The sequence below is a fragment of the Botryllus schlosseri genome, chromosome 9, assembly GCF_051294905.1.
Source record: "Botryllus schlosseri isolate E-star chromosome 9, Bs_hap1, whole genome shotgun sequence".
Taxonomy (NCBI): domain Eukaryota; kingdom Metazoa; phylum Chordata; class Ascidiacea; order Stolidobranchia; family Styelidae; genus Botryllus; species Botryllus schlosseri.
Window position 1 is genome coordinate 23,015,920 of NC_137244.1, and position 18,122 is coordinate 23,034,041.

At 40.1% G+C, this 18,122-nt stretch overlaps 1 protein-coding gene across 1 annotated transcript; it reads left to right on the top strand.

Annotated features, from left to right (window-relative positions):
- Nucleotides 1–898: 898 nt before the first annotated feature.
- Nucleotides 899–13,725, top strand: LOC145445996 (chymotrypsin-like elastase family member 2A). The gene is made up of 9 exons (XM_080324179.1): nt 899–979; nt 1,780–1,923; nt 5,679–5,834; nt 8,629–8,756; nt 8,830–8,912; nt 9,383–9,536; nt 10,212–10,314; nt 11,262–11,443; nt 13,415–13,725. The coding sequence occupies exons 1-9, from the start codon at nt 907–909 to the stop codon at nt 13,625–13,627; spliced, it is 1,236 nt and encodes a 411-aa protein (XP_080180305.1). The 5' UTR covers nt 899–906; the 3' UTR covers nt 13,628–13,725.
- The last annotated feature ends 4,397 nt before the right edge of the window (nt 13,726–18,122 follow it).

Below are 18,122 nucleotides of genomic sequence, written 5' to 3' on the forward strand. Positions count from 1 at the left end.
AATTAAAGTAAAGGTAATATACGAGTGTACTGGAATATTTGCCGGAGGTAGACACATCAATGCATCAACAGTTGCCCTGATTAGGCGTTTCACCGAAATCCAAAACCGCCAGTATAATATATGACGAGACTGACTATGTCATACGATTAGCTGACGTAATACCATTTTACCCTGTGGCATTTTTACGTTCGGAAGCGTAATTACAATTCCATCACCAACTTGAGGACTGATGAACGCGTGCTGGGTACCGTGTAGATGTGACGAGATCGGTCACTGCAAATATAGGCCCGGTACACCGTTGTAGTTGTGGCCACGCGCTCACCTGTCCAGGGCTCATAGAAACTCAATGCGAACATGTTGTCGTAGCCGCAATGTCGCGCTGCAAAAGATGTAAATCTGGATCTATAGTTTTATCATAAATGCTCTTGTATTGTATTCCTTTGCGTATGATATTATGTTCGATGTCTATACTATACCCTATGTATATCATCTCAGCATGCATCACCGCTGTGAAACTCTTATTTAAGTGAATTATTATTAAGCAAATCATGTAATTCTGATGTAAAAATTTGATTATTTACATAACATAAGTTTACGCCGATAAAACATATTCGCACACACAGCTACTGCAAATACGGTCAGTGTATCTGGGTTATTTTCCGAAATTCCCAAATCATAATAACCAATTATCCATATAAATTTAGAAGCCTGGGTGATACCCAGACCTCTTGGCGTATAGTTGCGCGCAATCCGAGAGTTTAGTTTCCATTTGCGTGTTTTTTTCTTCTTCAATGCAGCCGGCCTTGCGAGAATTTAGCGATTGAAAACAGCTTTTATGGAAACAGTCCCGCCCTCTCCTATAAAAGCGTGGGAAATATTCATGGAATCATTCATCTGAAGAACAGCATGTCCGCCGCTACGAGTTCAGCTGCGTTTTTCATTTTGGCGTTGTCCGGTGTCATGCATTCGTCTGTGCATGGTGAGTGCATAACTGCATGGAAATATATATATTCGCCTACATATATCTATAGCACCGCGTCTACGCTATATCAATAATAATAAGTTGGGCGATTAATTTTGTCATGTCAAAACACGTCAGAGCTTTGTCAAAATTGTAGCGTTGGGTACAAAAGTTGTCGGAATTGTTAACGAAGTCAAAAATTTCTATGCAAGCTGAATTGTCTTTGTGTCCTAGAGGTTGCACTTCTGCGTACTTCTCATTTTACATTTTAAACCTTTTAGCCTACTTTATACTGTTGTGGATGGTAGATTGTTAACTTAATGTGAATCAGAAAGAATTTGGTTGATATGGTATGATGATCTACACTTCTCGAAACGTAGTTCCTAATTCATTTTGCGGCGATGACGTGTTGGTAAACAGAGCGGAAGCACGACTGTCAACCGACCTCTCAAAAAGATGACGACTGAAGAGCTTCCAATATACGATAAAAGAAGTTTACGCAGATATCTCAAATCTGTACCTGAAACAAGTTCGCGTGGACACTTATGTCAAAAACCGCAGGAAGAACAACTGCGATATAGACAGCATTTCTAGTATAAGGCAGCAGGGTGCGTCACCAGCAATATACTATCAAAATATGTAGCAAAGTATCTCTAGTTGTACTGCAATAAATTTCGATTTTTCTTACAATATTGCGTGACTTAACTAATTGAGTCCTTTATAAGTCAAAAAATTTAGACCCAATTTTAAGTCAAAAAATAATCTCCCTAATTATAAGTAATGGCACAAAACTTCAAGCACGCTGACTAATTTTACAGGAGAGTGTGATGATGTCTACGAAGAAAAGAGTTGCAAAATGTTCCAGGCGCGCTCGCTTTGCAGAATGTTTCAGCAATATTGTAGAAGAACGTGCAACGTATGCCAGCCGCCTACAACTAAACCTATTTTTTTGAAGACAGCAGGTAGGCTGTACCAGATTATTTCAGACAATACTGAATACATCACTTCAATTCTTCTGCTAGTTATAAGCGTTTAAAATGAATGTGTTTTAAACGGACTTGTATCCCTGTATCAGAGCCATTATGGGGAAATGGTGTTCGTATCGTTTCTATATTGGCGTAGCCTATATCTCTAAATTTTTGATTTGTTCATTGTGCCACCATAAAATGCTCATCGTAATGTGGCGTCATTCTTAAGAAGAGTTCGCTCCCTTTGAGTATTCAACAGCCTCTCCCAAATTTTCGTCCTGACTATACGCCCATTACGCCTGTATGCAGTCGTTCAAAAGTATAGTGTTTGAGGAACACTTTACTAATTAGGATACTGGGCCATTAAGTCCATCATCGCTGAACATTAAGCTCCAAGACTAACTAACACAGACTAGCAACCAAATGAAAGTTGAACTCAAACGTGCATTCACTTTTCTCCAGCGCACATCCGTCATTTCACGTCTCTAAACATAAACACAGCCACAGGAACATATGGTTGTGCTCATTCAAGCATATCATAATACGACTATTAGAAACGAAAGGATTGGAAGGCATCATTAGGTCAAGCAATGACCCTAAACGTGTGGTAACTTTGCCGATCCACGCCGTTCACACAGGTCCAAGCCAATCAGTAGCCGAAGGCGTATGGTTATGTCGTGAAGACATTTCCTTTTACGAAAGTAAAATACGAAGCGTTTATTTATATCATTGAATTCAGCATCATTTTGAAATATTAGGCGAACTATAATTACACTATAATTATACTGTGTCATTCTGTTAGTCATTGTTTTCACTTGACTCAGCATGAGTAATGCTTTGTACATATTATCACAGATCAATAACTTCTGAAAATCAAAACCTTCCATTAACCATGGGGGTTAGATGTTTTTACAAACGAAGGCGGGGCGGAGGTTTGGTTCGGTAATTTGCCTTAGTACTAAAGAGCAGCGACTATCGGACGACAGTCGTGAAAATGAAACATTACATCGCATTGCCTGTGCTCAGAGATATCTTCTTTACAAAAACCCAGAATTAAAGTTCGGCGGCGATTTAAAATGAAGCAATATCTTCCATTCGCTACAGTCGTTACTGAGAATTGTTGTAATAATATGAAATGCAGGAGTTTTGGATTTTCGTACAAAGAAAACTACTCAGAATATGATGTCCTTCAATGTAGGCACTTGGTGCTATAAAAAAGTGAATTATTACTCGCCACGGTATTTCTCTAGAAACGATGTTTACGTAGCCTATCATAACAATCCATTATTAACTCTCCTATCATGGAAACTCGGGTACTTTTTTCGACCCGAAACCCACAAGTGTGTTTATAATACTGTACAATCGCCTTATTTGTACATAATTATATCTCACAGCAAATAATGTTCCGGCACTGCGGTGCGGCAAGGTAAGCACCCAACTTGGAACCAATGGTATATGCGCACCGCGATAAAATACACAGCGCTAAATATAATCGATAATACACAGATATTTGGCCGTGTCTAAAATCCAGGTGCTCGTTAAATCGCGAAATTGCATAGCTCTGAAACGTGTCCAACAACTATAATGGCATTATAATGAGCGTGGATTTCCAGCTTGCCATCTACAAAAAACAACAAAATACGCACTGAAACATTGTGGTTTTCAAATCACGCCAATTCTCACCGTAAAATTACATTGACTCAGAACTTAGGGACGCGTATCATTGTTGCTTAACAGAACAATTAAAAATTTGCCGGTTCTTCTTGTAGCCTATACCTCAGTATTTTCCGGGCGACAGTAGATGGGACATTCTAACAAATATATTATTTCGGAAAGTGCCACCGTGATTGCAAAGGTATATTATTCAAAACAGGGTCTCACAGTCAGTTTCTACTACAACGGGTTACTAGCCAAGATTTACAGCTGCCGCCGACATCCGGTACATTCATGTCTTATGTCTCAACTTACTGTCGCATATTACCACGCAATTGACCCATACTTGGTGTGCGCAAGAATGGCAGCAAGAATATTTATCTTTAAGCCGTCGAAACCATACAGAAAACACGATACTTGTAACATCTATCGGTGTTCGAAAGTCCGTTTGTAACATGATCTATTATATTGAACTTCCTGGAATGATTCCGTACCTAGCAGAACGTTGCTTCGGGCAAACTTGTTTCATTCACCTTATTCCAATATGGCCGCAACTCCATTCCACGGTCACTCCAGTTACGTCACTCCAATTTATCAATGTGTAATTTATCACTCTCATAAAACCAGGCTTTTAATTTTGTAACTTGCAGCCTAACCTTACTTCGGATCTTATTTGTCAACACTTCCAAGCTTATGCTAGTAGAAAACCGTTTCGAGGCAGATTCGATAGATTTTGGTAACATAGAATTAGAATCCCGAAACCATTTTCATAAGAATTGATGGTATTGTTTGGAAATGTATACCTTGCGTCCGTCCAAAAAACCTTAGTGATAAGGAATATCTATCCATTATCGAATAATTTCTATAGTTTCATTATAGAGATTGTCTGCAGTCTCTTCAGTTTTATAATCACATTTCTTTACTATTGCCTTCATGCAGTGTTATGCGTGGGCAATGTGCATACAAACTGTAATATATTGATTCCATATACTATATATTTCTTAGATTATGTATAGGGAAATAGCGCAGGAAGGATCATAATAGCCTGATGTTGTAACATAACCAGATTGGGTCTGTTGTTATCCAAAATCCTTTAAAGTTTACACATGAAGAGAGGGGGAGTCCGTAATATGAGGTAAAATATTTTTATAATTGATATTGCAGACGTCATCGAGTCTGAAAATTACATCTTGCTGATTGTTTGCAACTTCGTGGTAGAATGTGATAAGCTTCGCTTCGCTAACAAATGCTGAATTATGGCCTATTACAGCGACTAGTTTCGATGTTACAAAGTGCTTGTACATGTAGAAACAAAGGCGGATCCAATTTACGAGCTATATGATGACCCAACGATATATGCATGCTGCGATATAAGCAGACAGGTTTTCCGAAATCATTGAAAATAATTCGCAAATATTTATCAACTGCGTTTTTAAATCTTTTTGTCAGTACAACACTGTGCTCTCTAACATGAGCGACGGGCATAGTTACCACAAAGAAATAATATTTTATCAAAGAAACACAAATACAGCAAAAATATCATGATCATCAATTTCAATATATGTTCAACTATGAACTGCACACGATGCCTGGCAACTCTTTTTATCGATACAGGGACTAGCGAGACACGGTTCTAGCTGAAAGACTATCATATCTTCCTAAAGTTTTATCGTAGGGAATCTGTAAGCCGTTTTTTAAGCGTCTCTGTCTTGGAGGTGTCTGGGCCATTGCACGTCAACGCAATATGTCCACCATTCATATCAGCTGATTCTCCCTCGATGGAATGCTGTTGCCATCGCCGATGCCGTTTCAGCTATTGAGGATTAGTGATGTTGGACACAGGATAATAGCGTATTTTGAAACAACAACCACAGTATTATTTTGAAACTGAATCAATTTCAGCATTTTAAAATGTTTTACTTAGCGTTCTTCCGGAATATGAAATCATATCACGGGCTGCAAAATATGACCTCCCGGGCCGCGTGTTGTTGACCCCTGCTCTATAATTATAATTATGGAATACATTCGCAGTTCGAATCGGCTCATTTTATATATAAAGGCGGTGAGCGATGAATTTCCATCTTTGCATTCAACAGAGACTCCTACATTACCGAATTACACCTGGAGCCGGTGCACCAAGACTTGCGGCGTGGGGACTCAGTATCGATACGTGGAGCCCTTTTGCAGAAACCCACGAAATCCGGGATGTGAACGAAGGTTCCGGGAATGCAACGTCGCCCGCTGTCCCGAAGGTGAAATATTAAAACAAGTGATTCGCATTGCAAACTGTAAAAGAGTTGACATTTGTTGCTTTCAAACATATTTGAATTACAATTTCGCTATGGATGTAGAGTTTTGACATTGTAATATAGGCAAAAATCGTGGATGGATATCAGAAATATCTGGTTTTTGACTTATACGGCATCCTATGCCAGGAATAACAAAGGTGCCCTTGCCAAAATTTTCGATTCCGACAGGGTGAGGGCTGAATAGACAAATTATTCAGCATTTCTACTGAAGTAGAAGTAGAAGTACTCAATACCAAGTAGAAATAGACATCTTAAAAACTTCATCAAGTGAAGGTAGTAAATAAAAGTCCTGAAAACTACTTCATCTAAGTAGTTTCAAGAAGTTAATTTGGTCAAGAGGTCGCATTATACTTCTATCAGTTAATCGGGGGTGTCCGTTCTCGAAATTGCAAGATGAATCTTTGCGACTGATCAAACTACGAATAGGTACAATGTAAGAAAATATATTCCGTTGCCGTGATACGGGCAATATTCCACGCGGTTCTTTCACGGATAATTTCACTCACAAAACAGATGCAAACTTATCACACAACTATTTTTCAAAAACATAAAGTGTAAAAAGCGGATAGAATTAGTCTAATCCAAAAAGTAGAGGCAATTCGTTACTGACCATCTCTGGTGTGACGTATTTTCCTCGACGACGTCACAATGTGTTGGTCATGTGTATTGTGTAATCACTGTTGAAATTTTCAAAAATTATCGTGCTCCAGCGCCCCCCAACCTCATATTGCAAGGAATGTAATAAAGACCATGAGTAAGAGGGAGGGCCGTAACAGCACTTCGTCAACTCCCCTAAAAACGATTGCCTTGCGCACCCATAGCGTGATAAACCAAACTTCTGAGGGCTTCGCCCCCAAGAACCCCGTAGCGTGATTACGATGGTCAGCAAAGTTTGTGTGGCCTGGTCGCCCTAGGTACCAAAATTTTCTATAATGCATGAATGAATAGGTGGTAATTACATATATAAGTCGCTATAAACTTTTTATCCTCTCAGCCCACGTAACCAGATTTACCAGTAGCGCTGAGTGAGCTGTTGTATTGGAAAATAAAGGGCACGTAATTAATAATTAAACATATTCGGGCGTGACCGTAGGTACAATTAATTCGTTGCCAGGGCCGTAACAGCACTTCGTCAGCCCCCCCCCCCAAAAAAACGTTAGTCTTGGGCCCTCCATCGGGTGATAAACCAAACCTCCGGGGGCTTCGCCCCCAGACCCCCCGTCGGCTATCCGCTATTTGCTGATACTAGTCATCTACATTGGGTGTCCATTTACTGAGCCTGCTATTGTCGCCTAGACGCGCGAAGCGCGAAAAATTTCAATAATTAATGATCGAATTGGTCAATATGATCGGTAATTGCATGTATATTGATATCAATTTTTATCCTCTCTCTGCTCACGTAAACAGATTTACCGGTAGAGCTGAGTGATGTGTGATTGAAAAGGTAGTACCCGTCAATAATAATTATACATCTTCGGGCGTATACCCGTTGGCAGGAACGAAACGCCACTTCGTCAGGCCCCCCGAAAAAACTTGGGTCTTGGGCTCCCATAGGGTGATAAACCGCCCGCCCCCCCCATCACGTTGTTCGCTTTTGCCACAAAATCAGCAGTACTGTTTAGCGAGCCAGTGCGAAGCGCGAAAATTTTCGATAATTCATGATAAAATCGGTCAATAAGATCGGGAATTGCATATATATTGCTATCAATTTCTTGTCCTCTCTGCTCACGTTACCAGATTTACCGGTAGAGCTGAGTGAGGTGCAATGTTCTCTCTAAGCTGCGCACGTGCGCAGTGCTGACACGATCTCTGCGCACAGAAAATCTACGCTACGCACAACAAATCCGAAGTTATGACCTTTTTTTAATCGTTACGCACTGTTGTCCAAGGGTATGCGCAGTGAGTTGTTGAGTGTACTGTACACACTACACAGACTCGTCAAAACGTAGATCGAACATTGTGAGGTGTCTTGTAAACTGTAGGGCTCGTAACTAATAATTAAACATATTCGGGCGGGCGGACCCGTTGGTATGACTTCGTTGCATGATGTTATTTCGTGACCTCCTGTCTGCTATATCAAAAAATAGAGAATCGCCCAACAGGGATCTCTAGTTTTATATATCCCTGTCGCCCAATCGTACTAAACTAAAAGACGCACACGATTTCAAATTGGTATTTCTTCACTGGCATATAATTTTTCCCTGCCAGATGGAATTCGTCTTCTGAGGTTCAGATTGCCAAAACAGGAACATTCGTTGCCAGTCATTTAGGCGCCCATGGACAATTAAACCTATAGGTCTTTTGTAGGCTATATATAACGAAGTTTTCGGTGTTAATTTGCTCTGAATACTCATTAAGGACTATGTCCCACCACGACATCATCTACTGCGAAGCCATTTTTCTCCAGCGCCCCCCATATCGCCCCCTGAGCCCAGCGCCCCCATATCGCCCCCTGAGCGTTTCCGCCCCCTTCAAAATCGCCAGCGCCCCTTGGGGGGCGCTGGAGGCAAGGTTAAGAACCACTGCTCTATATCTACCCCGCTCACGGATAAGTAGAACTTTACTGGTTACAGAATTCTGTGCGCGAGAGATTGAATTTCCACGATGTCTGCACGCTATTCACTTGCCTTACCGAGAATTAGCAAAGCAAAACTAGCTAATTGAATTCAACGAATCCTTCGAAGGAAAAGTATAATATTCGTGGCCGTCTTTATACCTATTCCGTTCATTTCCACAGAAATCTGCATACCCCCTTATTACAAGAAAAGGTATTCTGGCGGAATCTGCTGTAAAAACATGGATCCCCCGTCGTTCACGCAAATGGGATCTGGAATTAGAAAAGTCAAAAATAAATTCGCTTGGATGGTAAGTATCACCTACATAGTTTTATCACCATACCTGCTGTAGGCCTACTCTAAGTAAGGATATTCGAATTTAGGTGATGGTCACTGCTTTTGGCGACGGCTGCACCGGGGTGCTGATTCACAAGCGATGGGTGCTGACGAGGGCCGACTGCGTCACGTAAGCATTCGTTAGGCAGACCAATAAGTAGTCGCCATTGTAAATTCAGACATACGTTTTATCTAGCATGCGATCATAGTGCAGCTCTATCAACATTCCGCTTTTCTTGACTTATAGCCTACGATACTATTTCGGAACATGCCGTTGAAATTTAATTACGTACATTATGGTTACAGCATGTTTGTGTTGAGTACTTACTCATATTTACGTTTACCTTAGATAAGCGGATATAAAACCAAGCACTTGTTCGGATTTTAGCTGCAAATCCATATCCATATGTTCCGACAATAATTACAAAGCGCTCTAAAATTCAAGGTACAGTTCGAAAGTCCGCCACCGAAACCGGTGATGTCCGAGTCGAAAATCCCGATCGCTGTCTTCAAATCCGTCCATAATTAAAACCCACGATATAGGCCGGATCTCCCTGTCATTTACCGAAACAAAAACATTCACGACACCGCTTAACGCAGATCGGGAATGAGGAGAATAAATCCTCTGCGAGTATTTGTTTACGTCGGCATCGAGCGGGTCTCGGACGCCTCGGCGAGAAGTCGATACTCCGTGCGACGTTCTGTGATTCATCCCAAGTTCGGCCACGACCAAAACAACATCGCCCTCCTTCAGGTATGACTGCAAGTCGGTTCAAATTTAGATTGAGTCGGAGAGTAGGCCTACATCTTCTTTTGCGTGATTGAGAACGAAACCGCTCGCAAAGTAGAAAATTAGCCGCGGATTTCAAAAGGTAAACAGAAGCGGTCCTTGTAATCACATGCACTGGGGTGTTGCTCATCCTCGACACGAAACACTTGACATTAGAAGCTCAGTCTTCAGCAAGGATTGGAAAGATTAGCATGTAGCATTTTTTCGATTTAAATCACGATACGACAGTAATGCATTCCAGTAGCAAAACATAGAGGTCGAGTGTTTTTACTCCACACAGCAAAAACTAGAATCGATCCGTGAAAAACTATCTCGGACATGAGAAAGGTGTGATTGCCTGGTGATGACTGATACGCTATAGTCACTCATTTTTGGTGATCCAACGCAGCCTTAAAACTATGTGTTTGACAAACTTACTATGATCTCGATCGCGTCAAAGCGTGCAAGTTCAAGAAAGTTCGAGAAGTAATCGGATTCCAGACATTCTATTTTGCTCATTTTCTTATACCAAGCATTGATGACAAAACGACAGTGCGATATTTGCGTCTTTCCGTATCAGCACGCAGCGCATCATTTTAATTGCATTTCATCATTACCCTGCCGTTAACTCGATTTTAAAGATAATTTCCTGTCATTCAGCTCCGTGAGTCGGTCTCCTCAAATTTAGTCCTACCGATCAGCTTGCCGCGCGGAGAACGGACACCGACTGACAGTACCTGCGTCGTTTCGGGCTGGGGGCTATGTGAGTACATGGTAGTAACGATATGTTGTAAGTTAATGTCCTGTATCGCTGGGACAATTAAGTGATTTCCCTAAAAACCCAATAATGTAATTTATTCATTCACGCAATCCGTGGAGCATCGTGCGACATTTGAAAAGGGAAAGTAAAATTTAAACAAAGTCGAAATATCCCGGTTAAACGCACAAGACTGTTAAGTATATTGTATAATCGGCCGAAAACAAGTCAATTGTCACCCATGATAGCATACTCCATTAGGACGGTCAATGGTCATGGGTCACGTGTCTCTCAAATGAGTTACCATTCAGTTGATAAGCAGCGGTAGTCAGCAACGAAGTACTTTTACTTTTTCCAAGTAGGCTACTCATATGGCATTTGTCTACCTACACTACATATCCAAGTCGTTACGTTTCAGATTACTTCCACTTCTAGTTCGACCGTTTTCAAAGTCAAACTACATACTCGCTTTCTACTATTTAGATGTTGTCATGTAAAATGTAGTATATAAATAGGCTCGCATCAATTTATGAGTAAAATAGTATGAAAAAGTTACTTTAGGCAAGGCAGGCCCAGCCGTTAACAGATTATAACTGCAAAAATTGCACCTAATTTATTGGCATCTGTCATTTTGCGTTCATCGTAAATATGCATCTTGCAATTTTAAAAACTGGAGGAAGCATTGACATCAAAAGTCTGCCACGCCTCGTCCGTACTTCTACTTCTTTAAGCTACTTTCTCGGGTGCTTATCTCAAGCCGTTAATATTCTAATTGAAGCATGCTAGGCGTGCGGCAGTGTACTTTAATTGAAATTGAGTAGAAAGTTATGGCATCAATTCTATCTCTACCTGCGTGTCAATTACGTACTACTTTGACCGCATCTGTTGATAAGAGACCATTAAAGATATGTAACAGTTGCAACCTTGACATTCAATGTTATATTGATATCTAGCCGGACAACGCAACTTCATGCGGAGAAACGATGCACTCGAGCACTTGCGCGAGCAAGTTATGGACATGGCAATTTGCCGGAGGCGTTATCAAGACGACCCCTTATTTCGTCGGCAAATGACGAAGAAATTCCCGAAGCTTATGTGCTCCGGAAGCCTGACTTTACATAATCGAATGTGTGACGTAAGTCGATAGAATGAAGTCATAAATTTAATTTTCCACATAGTCAGTATTGCTACAATTTAGAGACCACAATCGTTTTGACCATGAATTACGTGTGCACTGTCTGCCTGTGAAGATAAATTTGAGTGCGAAATTGATCTGACTTTAGACCAGCGGTCCTCAAACTTTTTGAGCATGCGAACCAGCGAACCTTCAAGAATCAAAAGTAATCCAAGACGTAATTTCGACAAATGTACGCAACTCAGATGGGGAAACTTCATCAAATGCTGCCTTTTGATATTGCGGGCGTTACGTGGCTCTATTAAAGGTTCTGTCAGAGATATATAGAGTTCTATATATCCTTGGTTTCTGCCAGGCGAAGTTCCGTTTAAGACCATTAATTGACTTTGATTGTTCTGTTTCTTTTGGATGAAATACGACTTTGCTGCTGACTAGCCTAGTTGACTGGCCTATTGCCAAAGGCGGCCACATTTTAATGTCGAAATTTAACGAATTTTGTTTTAAAAGTCTTCTTAGCTGTCACATGCAATTGGTTTTAAATGATTGTAGGCTACTTTAAAAAAATTTCGCACAACACTAGCTGCATAGTGACGTATTTCCAAAGTGCACCGTGAACTCCATAATTCCGGCTTACACGACCCAGAAAAATTCGCTCAAAAATTTCTATATCAATTTAAAACTTGTTGTTTCGTTTCTCTGCCTAATGGACAAGCGCTCAACGCCTTGCGTTTTTCAATTGAGATGTATAATTGTAATGTATTCCGCGGACCGACAGGAAAGTCGACGCTGACCAACGGTTCAGAATGCTGCTTCAGCGCAACTTTACCTATACATTAACCTACTAACTACTTCGTAGGTTAGTAATCTATACTAGGGATGGTGTGAACGTGAGGTTCACGTTCGCGTTCTGTGTGTGAACCTCGGAAATTCAAAGGTTCACGATCACAAACGAACCTTGGTAGGTTCTGCACTGTGAACCTTTTCATATATTACAATTTTCTCGTCATTATAACATCTTTGGTTGAAATTTAGTGCAGTTTAACTGCGCGCCACTATGTCCAATTGTCCATGGCGCTGGCAGCCTAAAAATCACCAATAAACGAGCATGCACCTTGACAATCTCAAAGATTTTACCTGCTTCGTCACCAAAGTTTGCTCGAAATATCCAGCTTTCTGTTTGTGAATATTTAGTGACTCTCTGCTGTATACTTGACCCGCAATCACACAACATCAAGAGCGAAATACGCTACATGTAGGTATTCAGCGATTGAGGCTTATTCAACCAATCAATGATATTGATATCGTTGTCTGATGTAATAAATCTAGCAAGCGTAAGGGGTCTATCTCGATTTCATATGTTTATTGTATAATAGAAACCAAATCCGTGCCATTGAAGTGTTGGCTACTGCTGTATAACTTGTTAATGGGGTAAATCCCTCAATATCAGAGTAGCAACACGCTGACGCCGAATGAATTTTCCGGTCTGACCTAGACCGTTAAGGCGTAAGCATATATTACCTTGCAATTCATCTTCGAAATTGTTGGCAAAGCGACAGAAGATATTGATTTTATAGGAAAATAATATATCATTTGATTGCTCCAGTTGATACATTTGGCGACGTTTAAAAAGTCAGTATGTTCTTCAGCATTGTGGCATTATGAGGCCCCCGAGTCGTCGCTAGGTATCGTGTACAATACATCAATGTATATCACTTTACTGAAATGCAGGGTTGCAATTAGCAATATGACGTCACGTGCCGTCATGAGGTTCACGTTCACACGAACCTGAACCTTTCAGGGGTTCACATCATCCCTATAATCTACACTTACGTTACACAAAGTATACGTGCTCTTCATTGCCACCTGCCGTGATATGGCAGAGATAAATCTGTCCATACCATGGTGTCTGTCGGTGTCGACTCACATCCATAAAACAAACACCAGAATTAGAAAGTAATACCTCTGTTCCAGGCCGACTTCGGAAGCGCGATATTCTGCCAGCGCTGCACCTCGTGCGATTGGTACCTGAGTGGAATTTCGACCGCTAGTCACCACGACACTTGCGGCGCCTTTGGATATTCGTCATTGTTCACCCAGGTCCGCTCCTTCGAATCGTGGATTTGCCGATACGTTCCGGGGATGGACACTCGGAGATCGCGGTGTCCGTACCAATACGGACCCTGATCAAATAATTACTTTCGTTACTACTCGCATCCTTTCACTCATTTTACTATTTTACTCTCCGTACTTACGCAAAGCAATAAAAATCTCATGTAAAACAAGCTGTTCTTTGTTTCAAATATTCTCGCAATGCAGAGCGAGGGAGAGAGAGAGAGAGAGAGAGAGAGAGGGAGAGGGAGAGGGAGAGGGAGAGGGAGAGGGAGAGGGAGAGGGAGAGGGAGAGAGAGAAAATCTTTATTCGTCCACATTACATATCAACAATTCAACATCTCACAACAAAAATGTAACACAGTGGAATGCGACAGGCAAGGTAGACGGGAGGCTCGATGGATAGAGTCTTCAGAGCCGAGTCATACCCAGGACAGGAACAATTATCACAGTTGATAACTAATAAACAAAAATGAAAAACTAAAGAACAAAAAGAAAAACAGCACACAGTATCATGGAACAATTCGAAATACAATTTAATTCAGCGGTAGTTAGAGATAAGAGAATGAAAACATTTTTTTAAATGCTCAAGAGTCTAAATTTCGGAGATTAGGTGGTGACTTTTTCCAAATATTGACACCAATAAAACTGATTGAATTTTTGACCATACTGGTAGAGGGGTGATGCACAGACAGAGACAAGTTAGAAGAAAATCTGATATGATGTTGGTGGAAAAATTTGGATTTGAATAAAATAGTATCATGAATTTCCAGAGTCGGTTTAGTTAGCAAAGAAACATAATTTTTGGACATGAGCAAAATGATATTCATATATTGTGGTGGTTTAAATTCGCAAATAATTGTACCAGGTGTTACGACCACGAGTCACACTTTTCGGAATGACAGGAAATAATGTTTTTTGTGTGACTGAAGTTACACTCATGTCCTGGAAGACATAATACTGTCAAGTCAATGCAGTTATATTTTGGACCATACGAGAATTATTTGACGGGGATGTTCCTTGTGAAAGCCCATGGTAATGGCTCAGAAATAGAATATTGCGGAATTGAAAGCCTCTGAAGGTGACATTTTTTTTCTCGTTCCGCGCGAATCATAATAAATAATTAAAGAATTGGTCACCGTAAATACTATTTTATTCATAATCCAAATTTTTCGTCGGCAATAACTCCGCTTCCACTGGTTGGAATTGAACCAAAGTTGGTGAACATCGTTTCTATAGACAACCTAACACTTTCATGGGGTGAACAGAAAACTTTCAAATTTTTTTTGTTATTTATTTTTATATAATAAATAGAAACTTTCTTCTCCTGTAGCAATGTGGCTACTGATTGGAATTGAACCAAATTTGGTGTGTAGGCTTAAATTAGGTAACCCAACAATTTTATCAAGTAGCCAGTACGATTTGAGAAGAAAAGTCATATTTGAATACCCCTACTGGACATGCTCATCGACTGTCGAATTGTCGTCGTAATATCCTTCTCGTCCGGCATGCTTGCTAGAACGGTGATCTTTCAAGTCGACCATATGATAGTAGGACGACGAGGACGCGCTTGTGTTGTAGCCTATTTACGTGCTTTTGATCCCGAGCTAAAGAAGTCATTGGAAATTTCAGGGCATTGACCGCTGTGGAACTGATACATAATCTTTGGAATTTGTAGTTTGGAAGATTTCGAAAATGTTATACCACAACAGTTTGGAGAAAACATCGGTATCAGCATCAATATCAGTTTTAATAGTAATTTCATATATTTAAAACATCGCATGATGCATATTCGGGAAAGTTGTCATCATGATAGTCTATTCAAACATAAATGATTTGCATACTTATACAGTTAGGAAAACAAAACAAAGACAAACAATGATGAGTCATCCATCTCCTCTCCATATGCATAACATACTACCGTATGATTGCCGTGATGAGTAGGCTACTGCTACTGAGTGTTTTGTTTATATAGCTCAGTGTGAGTAATTGAGCATATATTTACATCAAGGCAAGCTCTAAGGCGACACCTACCGATATAATATTATCTAATAGTAATTTCGTATGCGTACGTACAAAATAGGGTTGCATTTAAAACAAACGGTGTTTTAAACAGTGTTTTAATGAAATGCATTTTTGGATTTTTTTCAAGCGTTGTATAATTATGCCATAATTGTGTAAATACTTTCGATAAACATGTAGCATGAGACAACGGACAATTTGGTCCGTCGTCATGACTAAAAAAAAAAAACAATAAAAAAAAACAATAAAAAATATGTTTTGAACGAGGGCCATGTGTTAAACATGTTTGTATTAAATTGATTTTTATTTTAAATGCAACCACACAAAGGTCTCCTATCGCTTACAACCATGGTACATATTTTTTGAATTTCGTGGAATCGATATCATGTAATTGTAAGTGAGAAACACATTTTAGTCCCATTCCAATTAGGTTGTATCGAACTAAATCATTGCTAATCATCATGTCTCGTGATGTTGTACATATATATTGCATTTTACGCACTGTAAAAGATCCACGTGCAGGTGAAGCTTCTGAATAGAATATACTTTCTTTGTCGGCTTCAAACGGCCCATTCGATCATCGTCGAACTCGCGAGCTTGTTTAGAACATGTCGTGTTATCAGTCCTCGGGCAGTGACAATGAACGGGGAGCATTCTTCGACGCAATCAGGACAGAATGAGATTTGACACATTGTGCCCGCCATAAAACAGGGTTCCAGAGCATTGGAATAAACTGATTGTCATGACGTCGTAGCGCCAGGAGAAAATGGATAATGGCGGTTGTTCGATCTTTATGGAATGTGGATGTAAAAGTGTCGGCCCTAATTGCGCGCTTTATACTTTAGTAACATTATAAATAATTACTGCAGCATATTTTGTGATAGCTGTGTTAAATATATGGACCTAATGTAGCTATGTTTCCGCATGTTATGTGTTGAAACATCGGAGATAGCAGCAATGGCTCTCGGAGTATAATCAGTTCGAGCACAAGTCGGACCTTGCACCACCAATGATTGTAATAATCAACAGTCCAAAACGATGCTGGCAAAGCGTCTTTTTGAAGTTTAGTCATGGATAAAGTGATAAGTGATACGTCCTCCTAAACAGAAAATATTTTACCCTACCGAAGTTCGAAGTATACCGACCGACCACAAAGATTATTCTCGTCCTGCGCCAAAGGTGACTGATAGCATGGTCGTTGTAACGGGGTGTTTTCTCCCTCATTCAGCAACACGTGCTTTTTCTGTGGTAGAGTAGCAGACGACGGGACCAAACTATTTGATATCGATTAAGCTTTTGATCTCGCAGTTTGCATACACTAGGGTTACCATATTTTGAGATTGGGAAACTAGACACTTCTCACAGGCTCCAAATGTTACTGAAGCGGAATAGAAAACGTCATTTATTAAATCAATTTCATTGGGTTGACTAAAAAAGGTCATTTTTCAGATTCGAAGCCCGCGTAATTCATCCTCTATCTTTTAGCCCAAAATTTAACGTCTTTCGTTGTCTTTTTGGGCATTTTAAAGAAAGATGGATTGTCAAAAAGGAGGACAGGTCCTCCGAAAGGAGGACGTATGGTAACCCTAGCATTCACGAAATATACCATGACATGTCGGATGATGCCTGCTGCTTTACACCCCTGTCTCCCATCACATTAGTATATTGATATAGGATTTCTGTGAACCGGACGTAGTTGATTATAATATGTACGACTGAGTGTCGCAGAGTCGCAACATTCCATCCAGTATACGAATGCAGAGTATCAGAATCAGTTTAATAATAACTTCATGATTTTCATCAATTCACTACACAGCATGCTGATTGTGATATAATCAAAAGATTGGACGTATAGCCGAAACGACGGGGAGAGGTCTTTTAATCAGATATCCATCATGGCCTAGAACAGCGGTTCCTAACGTGGTGTTCATGGCTCAATTTAACTTACGGGGCCATGAGCTTACTTTCAGAGGGGCCGTAAAAGGATTTAAAAAAATGTCATCTCCAAGCTTACTCCACTGTAGCAAAAGAAATATATCAAATAGTAATAAAAATACTATTACAGCAATAAACTATTTCTAGATCTAGTTTACTTTCTTCACCCCTCCTCCAAACTCAGCCTCAGACATTTTCAAACCATCAAATTAACTCAATATGTAATAACTGACATCATTAGCATGATTATTGTGTGTTATATTTATATCATTTATTCATTCTAACTATCAGTAACTATAGTATACGTAAATCAGTTGCTCAATTAAAATAACGTTTCTTAATTTTTTCGAAAAGTAGAAAAAATAGGGGGCTGCGGTGTCAAAAAGGTTTGGAACCCCTCGCCTAGATAATGTAGAGTTGTTGTTGTCTATGGCATTCAAGGTGTTTGTCGGCTACTATGGTAATTTATATCAGACCGATATTCTTTATTTTGATTCCGTAGCTACCTACTTGTAGCCCGGCTCACTTCTAGGCTTTTGTAAGACACCGCTTAGAGAGTAGAAGTTGAAAATGCAAAACTATAGTCAGTTTTTCAAACAACACACTTTCGGTA

What these genes read in the sequence shown, in the direction of transcription:
- LOC145445996 (XM_080324179.1), top strand. Translation starts at nt 907, where the DNA reads ATGTCCGCCGCTACGAGTTCAGCTGCGTTTTTCATTTTGGCGTTGTCC. An exon ending in ACAACATCGCCCTCCTTCAG is followed by an intron (nt 9,537 to 10,211) that starts GTATGACTGCAA and finishes CCTGTCATTCAG; the next exon opens with CTCCGTGAGTCGGTCTCCTC. An exon ending in CGTTTCGGGCTGGGGGCTAT is followed by an intron (nt 10,315 to 11,261) that starts GTGAGTACATGG and finishes ATTGATATCTAG; the next exon opens with CCGGACAACGCAACTTCATG.